General features: G+C 41.9%; 1 protein-coding gene across 5 annotated transcripts; it reads right to left on the bottom strand.

The window, feature by feature from the left end:
* Nucleotides 1-246: 246 nt before the first annotated feature.
* Nucleotides 247-10,030, bottom strand: LOC148010009 (uncharacterized). 5 transcript variants are annotated; one of them, XR_015689778.1, is made up of 9 exons: nucleotides 9,859-10,030; nucleotides 8,933-9,555; nucleotides 8,261-8,472; nucleotides 7,900-8,170; nucleotides 7,697-7,804; nucleotides 7,406-7,605; nucleotides 7,040-7,184; nucleotides 6,884-6,953; nucleotides 247-1,494 (listed from the first exon to the last, which is right to left on the bottom strand). XR_015689778.1 is itself a non-coding variant. In XM_087673450.1 (7 exons), the coding sequence occupies exons 2-7, from the start codon at nucleotides 9,356-9,358 to the stop codon at nucleotides 7,103-7,105; spliced, it is 1,299 nt and encodes a 432-aa protein (XP_087529576.1). In that variant the 5' UTR covers nucleotides 9,359-9,555; nucleotides 9,859-10,029; the 3' UTR covers nucleotides 6,681-7,102. The 5 variants fall into 5 exon arrangements, 2 of the variants coding, with proteins under 2 accessions (XP_087529576.1, XP_087529577.1); XR_015689776.1 differs by having other exon boundaries at nucleotides 249-1,494; nucleotides 6,884-7,184; nucleotides 9,859-10,029; XR_015689777.1 differs by lacking the exon at nucleotides 247-1,494 and having other exon boundaries at nucleotides 6,681-6,953.
* Between the last annotated feature and the right edge of the window lie 965 nt (nucleotides 10,031-10,995).

Here is a 10,995-nt window from a genome sequence, read left to right as displayed (position 1 = left end):
TCAATGAAGCATGTACAATTCATAACTCCAATTGGGAAGATGTAAAAAGACAATGCCCTTTCAATAGGAGAATAGAGTTATGTGAGCAATTTTCAAAACCAAAGCAAAAACAAGGTTTGTATATGGAATCATAGCTAAAACAAAAAAGATTCAAGAACTAAAAATACTCACTTTACATTAAATGTAAAATGTGAAAATGTGTGCAAGATAGTGTGAAAATGGCAAAGTAAATATTCACTAAAATGATTAGCACTATGTTATAAGTGCACTATCCTCAAAAACACAATTGTTTAATGAGATGAGACGAACAATAGGAAATGAGGGTGATCCTTCTAAAACCATTGAGGTATGCAAGGCAAAAAATATAACTTGACTACATGTAGTAGGAGTATTGTCTCCACACTCCAACCTTGAGCATCCCTAGACGTGCCTTTGGGCATACATTATCTTACTAATCAATTAATGCACCATTGAGATTAGCAAGGGATAGAAAAACATGGCCCATAAATTGGTCTCATCAATGAGCTCTCACTCTAGTGGCAATGGAAGATGCGTTTAAATACCAAGCACCCATTGGCAAATTACAATATCCTCCACTCGTAAAATGTATCCAATGAAAACCAACATATAGCCCAATAATGGTATCAAGCATTGCAATGGACAAACGACTAAAAAAAGTGGCATATGTGACAGCATTACATAATATATATCATTTTGAATCCTACATATAGTTAACCACATATACTACCACCACATCACAAATGATCAAGTCAATCGAACTCCATTTCCACCCGTAAGCCTGACATCAACTTGCTTAGTATACTTTTTTCCCAAATGCCAGTAATTAATGTTTTGTTAGGTAGATTCAAAGCTCAAACTGATAATCAACAATAGCCCGTGCAATTTCAGCATGTATCCAAACACTCTTATTAGAGACCAAGAAGGCAGCAGCAAATATAATGCTAGGAATTCTATCATAACCACAAGTATAGACAAATACCCTTAGAGACCAATGAGCCAGCAGCCAAGATAATGCTTCAAATTCCATCATAAACGAGTGCCAAATGAAGTGAAAGGTTGATGAAATTCTCTGAATAGGCCACTTGGTGAGGCTCAAGTAGAGAGCATTTCAGCCTGTGTTAAACCATAGCAGTCATGATGTTACATCTCTAAACTTCAAGGTAAAGTAATCTGTTCAGGTCATAATCTTTTGGTTCATTGGTAATACAAGTAAAGCCTCATGGAGCTGGCAAAAATGGAAGAAAATTCAGACAGATCAACAGATTATGAAGTACAAATGCTCCTGATAACTTTACTTGTTAGTAATTTCCCATTTGTAATACAAGAGTTCATAAAAGACAAAATGAATATTCTTATTGAAAACCATATTCTATGAATTTTGAAGGGTGCTTCGTACTAGAAGGGTTCAAAAAGAGCAATGTTTCCCACATCTTTTCTGCCCCTGGATAAAACTTCAGAACAGTTCAGCACAAGCTGCAAAAGAACCAACTGGGATAGAGTGAAACAGACAACCCACAGAGGAACAAATAGAAAAGAAACGCTCAACACAGTATCTGGAGTACTTTAGTTCAACAAATTTAGTGCATTTTGGACGACCCAGACGACCCAAATAAATGATATACACGAAAATATTTGCAAGCTACCATTATTAGTCATGTTAAGTTCCCAAATAGCACGGGTCTGGAATACTTTAGTGTAACAAATTTAAAGTGTTCTGGACTCCTCATACAAAACATACAGAAAAAAAACAGCTCAAATATGCAGAACCGCATTCATAGCTGCCATTGTAAGTCTAAGACCCCCCTATCACTTGCCAAGCAGTGCTACTGTGCAATAACCATTATTTAAACATAATAGTACAAGTTTGCAATTGTGCAACTTGAGATAATTGATTTAGTAAGCTGTCACGTGCACATTATTGTTAACAGCTTTGTAGAACAGTCCAAATAATTGTATTTTAAACCAGTTCCAAAAGGGTTTTCAGCTCTTGCACAAAGGTAATACACAAGTTCCGAGTTGTATGACCTGTCAGAACTATGTTATGCTCCAAGCTACACAAATCAAGACCACTCATTTTGTGGCCATATAAAAAAATTTAACTTGTGTTTAAGTGCAAATGCTTGAAGCACTTTTTTGTTTTACTGCACAGAATCTCTGAAAAAACACTAGATGATTTCTGAAGAATCCATTGGCACAGTTCAGAACATATGCAAAAGGAAAAAATGAGCAAGAGTGAAACAAAAGGTCAACGCATGATGAATCTCTCCAAGACATGATCTCCTGGACTACTTCAATGTAGAACGCCTTGGACAATGTAAACATACAAAAGTTCATATACATAAAAGCACCCACCCTAAGTTAACATCATCAGAGACTTAGCCCACTGCGATAAAGCTCTTGCATCCCATGTCAAGTGACCAGGGGGTTGAATCTCCCTACCCACAGTAAATCTTGTTGAAAAGAATGGATATGGAAGCTGTCAATTCTGTATATGCAGATTCATTTCTGCACCAAACGCAAGACCCTTCCATTTTTGCTGGCAGATGGGAGAAACCTCTGGTGCATGCCCATCTTTAAGATCATTGAACAAAGGACATACAAAGCTTCTGGTACTCCCCAACATTAACCTAAACAGATCATTGCACAAAGGACATACAAAGCTTCTGGTACTCCCCAACATTGACCTAAACAGGAGAAGACCTTACCAATATTTGCAACAGCAATGCCCTAGATGATGCACACAAGGTCATAAATGCTGTTGATAAAGCTTCCACAGCTCTCTTGCTACACTGGCTGGAATACAGATTGAACAGAATACTCAAATAGCTAGAAAATCAGGCATTTTGTTATCACGATCTTAGTCTAAACAACCACAAACGCATCTCCCTGCCTATTGATAATTGGAGCCATCTTTTCTTCACCCATGAGTTCAAAATCTTCAACCAAATCCATTTAATAATAAATGTCTTCGTATGATGACCATCCATGTTGACATATGCAAGTGCATAGAGTTAGCTGTCAGCATTGCACTGCAGTGCAAAACCCCTTACATTTTTCAAACCTACAAATCACTAAAAATTCTATTTCTTTCTCCAAATTCTGATTTTCAGATAAGCAGGTTTCGAAGCTACAGGATAGACATAGTCTCAACAATTCCCGGAAATTTGAGCTTTACCTAATCAACCAAGGGCCCCTCACCAAGGGTCATGTTAGGTATGCAGCTCACGTGCTTGGCCAGCAGGCTATGGAGGGTGAAGCTCCATGATGGAGAGAGAAGAGAAGAAAGAGAGAGAAGAGAGTGTATGTATGTGTGAGAGAACTCTTGTAGGTACACAAGCTGAATAGATTAATGTGATAGACGATGAAAGTAGAATGCTGGGGACCTCATTATATAGGCCTAGGGTTTGTTGGGAGGTGTAAAAGCTGTTCATGTCTTTTAACGCATACACTTCTACACCTAAGGTGTATTCATACATGGTGTATAAAAAACTAACCAACCCCACCCCCTTCAGATCATAGGTGGCTAAACCTATGACACGAAACACACAAAGAAATGAAAAATGGGAAGGTCTTACCTCAAAAAGGCAGTGTCTAGTCTTGTACAATGATTCTAGAAAAGGAGATGCATAACTCGGAGATGTGCAACATGGGGATAGTCATGACATGGTCTACCAGGAAGCTCACCCAAGGTAAAGCATGGTATGCATGTGCATAGCTCACAGGCTGATCAAAAGCTAGCATGGCTCAAAGGCACTAAGCATATAACCAAAGGCCCAATACACAGGTATAGCATTCGTGATCAACTCAAAGGTCATACATAAAATGGATATAAAACCCCCTGAAACAAAGCTCTTAATAGAATCATAACAAGAAAAATACAAATCTTTTCTAATGAAAATCCAAGCAAAGTTCCCCACCTACAAAATAGATATGTTGAAAAGGTCTTAACACATGCAGTAGCATGGTCACCATGTAATACCAAACACTTTATTTATTTATTGTTTAATTTAAAATGCATATTGAAAGGGTTCATCATTGCCTAAGACAATGGTTGAATATACACATTTAGAGCCTTATTAAAAGTAGTAGGTGGCTAGTCAAGATCACTGTCAAATAAGATATTAGCAGCAGCAGAGTGGATGTGTTGCTTGTCTTGTTGCTTGTCTTTCTTCTTGTAGCATTGGTCAACAATGTGGTCAATACGCTAGCAATATCAACACTTGGACAGTAGATTCTTAGTGTAGAAGCTATAGGTGCTATATCAACATCTTTGCTATGCCTTTCGTCATCCAAAAGAATAGCAACCATTTCCTCATACATCATCTCTCGAGCCACCTTAAGAGCGATAACAGTTTCACAGAATTTTTCTTCATCAATCAATTAAGAAGTACAACCATTTTATCATCATCATCCAAACAACTATTGAGAGTGATCAATTGTTGGTAAATGAGGCTTCACTGAATTTTCCTTCTTTCATCAAGCAATTAAGAAGTACAACCTTTCTATTGTCGTCATCCAAATGACTATTAAGAGTGGTCAATTGTTGGTAAAGAAAACTTAAATGGTCAAGATGATGCTTGAGAGTCATCCGAAGGATCGTAAGAGATACTGATTAATTGGAATTATTAAATTCTCCCCCGAATGTGGCTTGAAGTTCATCCCATACCTCTTTTGCCATTTTTGAAAGCTGGAGGTGATGAAGAAGGTTGTCAGAGAGGCCAACTGGCAAGTGCACTCTCGTCCTTCTTGATCCATTCTTGATGAAGTTGTAGGTTGCCTTGAACATGTTGCGGCTCCTTGGCAATGTAACTGCAAAACGTTTCACCCCTGAAACGTTGCATTTCACCCCAAACGTTTCACCTTTGGGCAAGTCCCAAGCGAAATGCCAAGTGAAACAATTGAATAATATATATGAGATGGTTTTCTACACAAACAATGAGTTACAACTTACACATTTATAACATGAGAATCCTTTCATATCAACAAATGAGGCATATCCTAAATATAGAGTGGTCAAAAACCTCAAAAAAGCAAGAAAAGTTAAATTTTTTCTTGTTTAAAAATAGTGTTTTAGTCAATTGTTTCACTCAGGGCGTTTCGAGTTTCAAAGCTAGCAAAATGTGCTTCATAGTTACCATTCTCATTAGTAAACATGACTTTCCATGTGCCTTCTTGCATAAGTACGAGCTAAATCTTTGTCTTCCTGATGGAGAAGCCAACACCTAAGAATTTTTCACTTGTGATGCCAAATCTTGACATCCCAATAATAGGCACCATCATTAGTGATAGCACTTTTCAACAATAGTGTAAACTAAGGAAACAGTGTTGAAGATTGTGTCACCAATCCAGCCAGTAATGGGCAGCAAAAGAGTAATACTGCTGTATATGACAGCAGCTGTCATGAAGAGCACGGTGTATGGCAGGAGGCAGCCAGGTATGTAGGGCAGCCACATGAGGATGGCGACCGGCAAGCGCAAGGAAGGTACATTTTCCCCCCCTTTAAACAAAAATTAATAATACATTTAATTGGTTACCTTGTCGAGCCTCATTAAATTTTGATGACATGGCATGGCTTGCAGGTGTAGGTGCTGATGACAAGACAGAAAAAAGAACAGGACAGGCACCATGCATGTCAGGACGGTGTGTCAGAACATGCCCGCTGCATCAAAGTAGGTGACGCGCAGTATCAAGGAGGTCCACAGACAGACAAGCAGGACAGATGGCTGACAAGAGGGAGCAGCTGGCATCATCATCAGGTAGGCATGAGCATTAAACAGGGCAGTTGTCAGAGAGCTGGTGGCAACTGGACAGAGTAGCTGTGCAGGTCAGTCTATTTCAACTTCTTTTTCTTCTTCTATAGCCGCTGAAGCATTGCCAACAGCAAAGGGATAGGCAAGGGATCTTGATGCTGTGATACCAATGTTAGGTATGGAGCTCATATGTGTGGCCAGCATGCTATGCAGGGTGAAGCTCCATCATGAGAGTGAGAGAGAGAGAGAGAGAGAGAGAGAGAGAGAGAGAGAGTGTGTGTGTGTGTGTGTGTGTGTGAGAGAGAGAGAGAACTCTTGCAGGTACACAAGAAGCTGAATAGATTCATGTGACAGACACGTTGATGAAAGTACAATACTTGGGGCCTCACTATATAGGCCTAGGGTTTCCCCCAAACCTTTGACCCTTACTAAATGCTGGGAGGTGTAAAAGGGGTTCACACCTTTAACACGCACACTTACACACCTAAGGTGTGTTCACACATGGGGGTGAGAATAAATCTAACTAACAGGTCAATCACAGAACTTAGCAACAAGCACAAACAACATGAAGGTAGCAGCTGAAATCATTAATGATGATAAGTGTTATGTAGCCTAATAAAAGGACAGGGCAGCTTATGACTAGAACCATCATAACAGAACTCTCTGGAAACCATCTGCCTTCAACCTCAGAAAGAGCGGTCGAACAAACTGCAGCTGTATCAGAAATATAAGGCCAAGTATACTCATAGTAAACACACTGGCAGAACATTGGACATGGTAAGCAAGGGATAAAGAAAGGTGCACACGGGATAAAGGAAAGCACAGTTGAGCAATCAAGTATTTGATCAAGGTTTTCGGGTATCTTTTCCTCAGATAATCATCATTGATATCCAATCAACAAGAACAAAATAAATGAAATAAAATTTACAATTGGAATCAGCCTTCTGTACAACTCCCATTGCCATGCATAACGTAGGTGGACTGAGTCTTCTACATATGGGTGCATGCCCTTTTGGCAAGCCCTCCCTCGAGTTCAAAAAGATATCAGCAAGGCAGGAACTCTTACATTCCAAAGAAGGTAAACAACAGCAACAGAAACTAATGAGTTGTACCTCTTTTTCATGTTGGAATCTTCAAATGACAAGAACTTACAACAGAAACTTGGCATCATCAACAGACATCCTGCCAAAATTACCCTATATAAGATGTCCTTCAACCACTTATACGGTTGATACGCTTGCGATTTGCAAAAAGGTCAGTTCAACAACCTTTCATAATAGCCAGACTGATCATTCACCAACAAAAAAGCTCCATACTTGTATCAAGAACTTTCAACATCCCCACAACCTGAGTGTGTGGCTTAACTCTACTCGATATTCCAAGCCCCTCAGATGATGCCCAAAAAGCATGCACCTGCAAACAAAACAAAAGTGATGCTCAAAGTCACAGGAGCATATTCCTATAAAGATGCCACGACAAAGGAAATAACTGACCCTACATGAACATGACTTCCTATTCCAAATCAACTCATTTTTGACACAAACGCTGAAATCAACCTAGCCTTGGAGGAAAAAGAGAAATTAAACCTGAACGTGATATGCAACCACAAACATAGATTTGGGTAAAAATCAAACCAGAAAAGAAGCCGAGCCAGGTAATCTCGGCTAATCATCAGAGCAGCTTGGGTGTCTTCGCCCCCACATATGCTTTTTCTAGTGCTGAATTCCACCTCCATCGCACAATTCGCAGCTGCCAGAACCTTAAGGCATCTGCTAACAGCTTGCCTAACTATTTCCTCTACCTCTGGTGAAGAAGAACATGACAACTCAGATACCTGCAGCCAACAGAGTTCTGTGAGCAGCATGAAGGCACTTTCTGCCAAAGATGGGAGATCCAACTCACAAGCCTGAGGATGTAAGCCCCACCTTCTCTTCGTCAAGTGATCTCAGGTAGTCAAGTAAATCATTCTTTTCTTCTCCAACCATGCTGTTCATACCTAATGAAGCAGCAGTTTTTTCATAAGATTCTAGCTCCTGAAACCAAGAGAGAAAGGTATTGAACAAATTTCTGCACAGTCAACGAAAGGCAAGAGAAGACTGAGACTGAAAAATGACAGGTAAACCACCACCTTCGTTGCAGCTAAAAGTTTTGACTTCAGTCGACCAATATACTGCTCAAGTGCAGGTGATAAAAGAACACTATCCTGTTCAGAGGACAGATTTCCATCAAAAAGCTCTTGGATAAGGTCCTCATCAGCTAATTTCACATCCTGCAGTTCCTCAACAGAGTCGAGCATCTCTGTCTTGTAGTCTTGCACCATGCTTGCCTCATATCCTGCATCTGGAAGCCCCAAACTTCGTTGCAGGCAGACTCGATACTCAGCATTTCGCAATGTATACCTGTGTCAGGGCCAACATTTTCAATGAGAAATCGGTGATTTGCACCAAGAATCATCCCAGGAAGAATATGCACAAGAGTAAAACTATTACCCAGTCATAACTGAAGAGATCAACAGCTTTTCAATTTCCCCATGTGTAGTCTCAATGGTAACCTGGAATCTATCAGAAGGAAGCAAGCCTAGCATGCCTGAGATGGTCCTCTTCATGGCATCTTTACTATCACTGGATACATCTTCACTTACTCGTGAGGCATCCAAGGGCTCTATTTCTTGAGTCAAATTCCAAAGCACAGAAAGCTCTTCCTGCTTGGTGAAACAAAACTACGTCAAGACCCGTACTTAAACTGAAACAGAGTTTGCAGGCATGAAAACCAAAAGAGAGGACCCAAAAGCCTTTAAAAACATTAGAGATGCAGAGAAATCAACAACGAGCTAGATGCACATATAAAGAAGTCTAATTTCAGAAAACTCAATAAGCTAATCATGAGAAGCCTTTGAAATTTTTCCCATGTGGGAAAAGGGGCTCTTTTCCCTTGTTCTTCCTTACAGTGTTCAACATCATGAGCTTCAACCAGGGTCGGCAGCACCCTGCCCCCAACTGCACCTCGCTGGGTATGCAGTATCTCCCTCGCAGAAGCTCAGGATGTTCTAATTCACGATGTGGGAAATATAGTGGGAATTTGTCTAAAACTTCTCGTGAATGCTGAAAAGATTTAACTAACAATAAGAAGCAATGTATGAGGCATGAGCTTAGAATGCATACCCTCTGATGGATGCCGTTGCCTGGCTCCACACAATCATTGGCAGTAGCCTCACCATCTGCACCCTCAAGAAATCCATCCCTAGCTTTACACCGTCCAATGCCGGCAATCTTCCGGTGAAATAATGACGAACCTTTCGCTGAGCATAGAAGCAGTGCTACATCAGAGTGTCTGCCAGTAGTAAACGGCAACCTCTTTGGGAGAGTGACCCGGAGTCGCTGCTTGTGTCTCCTGCTGCTCCTCCTTGAGCTCAACTGCGAATTGGATCTGCACACGGGACTGGATGCACAGAGGGCACTGCACACAAGGTGCCCCAACTGCGAATTGGATCTGCACAGGGGACTGGATGCACGGAGGGCACTGCACACAAGGTGCCCTTCCAGCTCACAGTAGGCAGCGCCACCGGCCGACCGGGCCTTGGCCAGCATAGTGAATCAGACAGGAATCAGGTGGCTCGACAGGGACTTGGCGAGCATGGTGAAGTCAGACGAGCATCGATGGCAACCAATCACATCCACGCAACCGATGTCGATGCGTCGACTGATTTCAATTCTGCGGTGCCAAGACACGCCTGTGCTCAGAGGGTTCTCGCGCTCTAATTCAAGGTGCAACCTGCACCGTAGGTCTGCAAGGATAGGGGGCCACTGGTAAATAGGTAATGATAGATTGGAGGAAAGATGCGAGGTGCAGAAGATGAAAGAGGCAAACGGGGACAGACAGACAGACAGTCACAGACACAGACAGAGAGAGAGAGAGAGAGAGAGAGAGAGAGACGCACCGTGGCGGAGGAGAAGAGTCACGGTTCCATCTAGAACGGCAGGAAAGATGCGAGGTGCAGAAGATGAAAGAGGCAAACGGGGACAGACAGACAGACAGTCACAGACACAGACAGAGAGAGAGAGAGAGAGAGAGAGAGAGAGAGACGCACCGTGGCGGAGGAGAAGAGTCACGGTTCCATCTAGAACGGCAGAATAGCCGAGGGCTCCAAGCCCCCTACCGCCATAGGCAGAACTTTGGCTGTACAGAGAGAGAGAGTACATTACCAAGTTCAAGTATGCGAGGGAGAGAATATTTCCAGGTCTACGTTGGCGTTCGGCAGTAGTCCATGCCCCTTCCCAGCCGCGTGGCGATCAGCCACCTTGGGCTCCTGGAGTCCCGCTGGTTGCATGCTCGCGCGCAAGTGCATTCTCGGAGCACCCTCAGTGTGGAAACAACTATTGGAGCCTAGACAAAAACATTCAACTAAGCCACATGCGTCCAACTGATTGGAAGTGCTTGGGATGCCTTAGTCCTGCTGTAATGAGTAGCTCCAACCAGCTTACCAACCTATAAGATTGATGTTATTCACAATCCCCAATTGTAATGCCGCTTGGCATCTCTTAAGTTCATAATAAAGACCCTATTGATCGTTGTATGTATAGAGGGAGCTCACGCTCAACCGTCAAGATCCACGGACTACCTTATTCTTTCAAGAATTTCAAACGAGCACTACTGGCTACCTCTTACATAGCCGACGTGCTATCCCTCTCTATGAATGTAGTGAACTTACCTTGATGCCCGATAGAGTTACCTCCTCTCTCAAGCACACCGATAACTCCACAATTCGTGATGCAAGCTCAAGCATCCTCAAGCCTCTTCCTCCAAGCTCCATCCTCCATAGCCACGCACAAGGCAAGAGAAGAGAATAAGAAGAAGAAGAAGAAGAAGAAGAAGAGAGGAGATGGTGGAGAGCTTCACCTCATTGATCCCGCACCCTCACACACTCACTCCCTCACACTCCCTCTCTCAAGCACACACAAGCAAGCAAAGAGAATAGAAGAAGAGAAAAAGAAAAGTCTCTTGTTGCCACACACCAAAGAATGAGCTCTCATTCACTTTTCAAACTTTATATACATACCCTAAAATCCCATGGGCACCCATCCCCTTTTTTACACAACAGGCCATTGTAGCAAAGTCATTTTTTCAATTTCCTTCTACTTTGCCAAATTCTTTAGTTTATGCACGTCTACCCTTTTAGAATTTGCACAGGAGGGAGCATGGCGCTCTTTTACAAAAAATTTGGGCC

The sequence above is a fragment of the Lygodium microphyllum genome, chromosome 30 (genome assembly GCF_053477565.2).
Source record: "Lygodium microphyllum isolate KBCC chromosome 30, Lygodium_microphyllum_v1.1.10, whole genome shotgun sequence".
Lineage (NCBI taxonomy): Eukaryota > Viridiplantae > Streptophyta > Polypodiopsida > Schizaeales > Lygodiaceae > Lygodium > Lygodium microphyllum.
Note: the sequence above shows the minus strand (reverse complement) of the source record. Positions and strands in the feature narration are given on the sequence as shown.

Excerpts from the sequence above, each read along its gene's own strand:
- LOC148010009 (XM_087673450.1), bottom strand. The coding sequence starts at position 9,358 with ATGCTGGCCAAGGCCCGGTCGGCCGGTGGCGCTGCCTACTGTGAGCTG. Across the intron at positions 7,805-7,899 it reads AACTTTTAGCTGCAACGAAG|GAGCTAGAATCTTATGAAAA; the intron begins GTGGTGGTTTAC and ends TCTTGGTTTCAG. Across the intron at positions 7,606-7,696 it reads GATCACTTGACGAAGAGAAG|GTATCTGAGTTGTCATGTTC; the intron begins GTGGGGCTTACA and ends TGTTGGCTGCAG.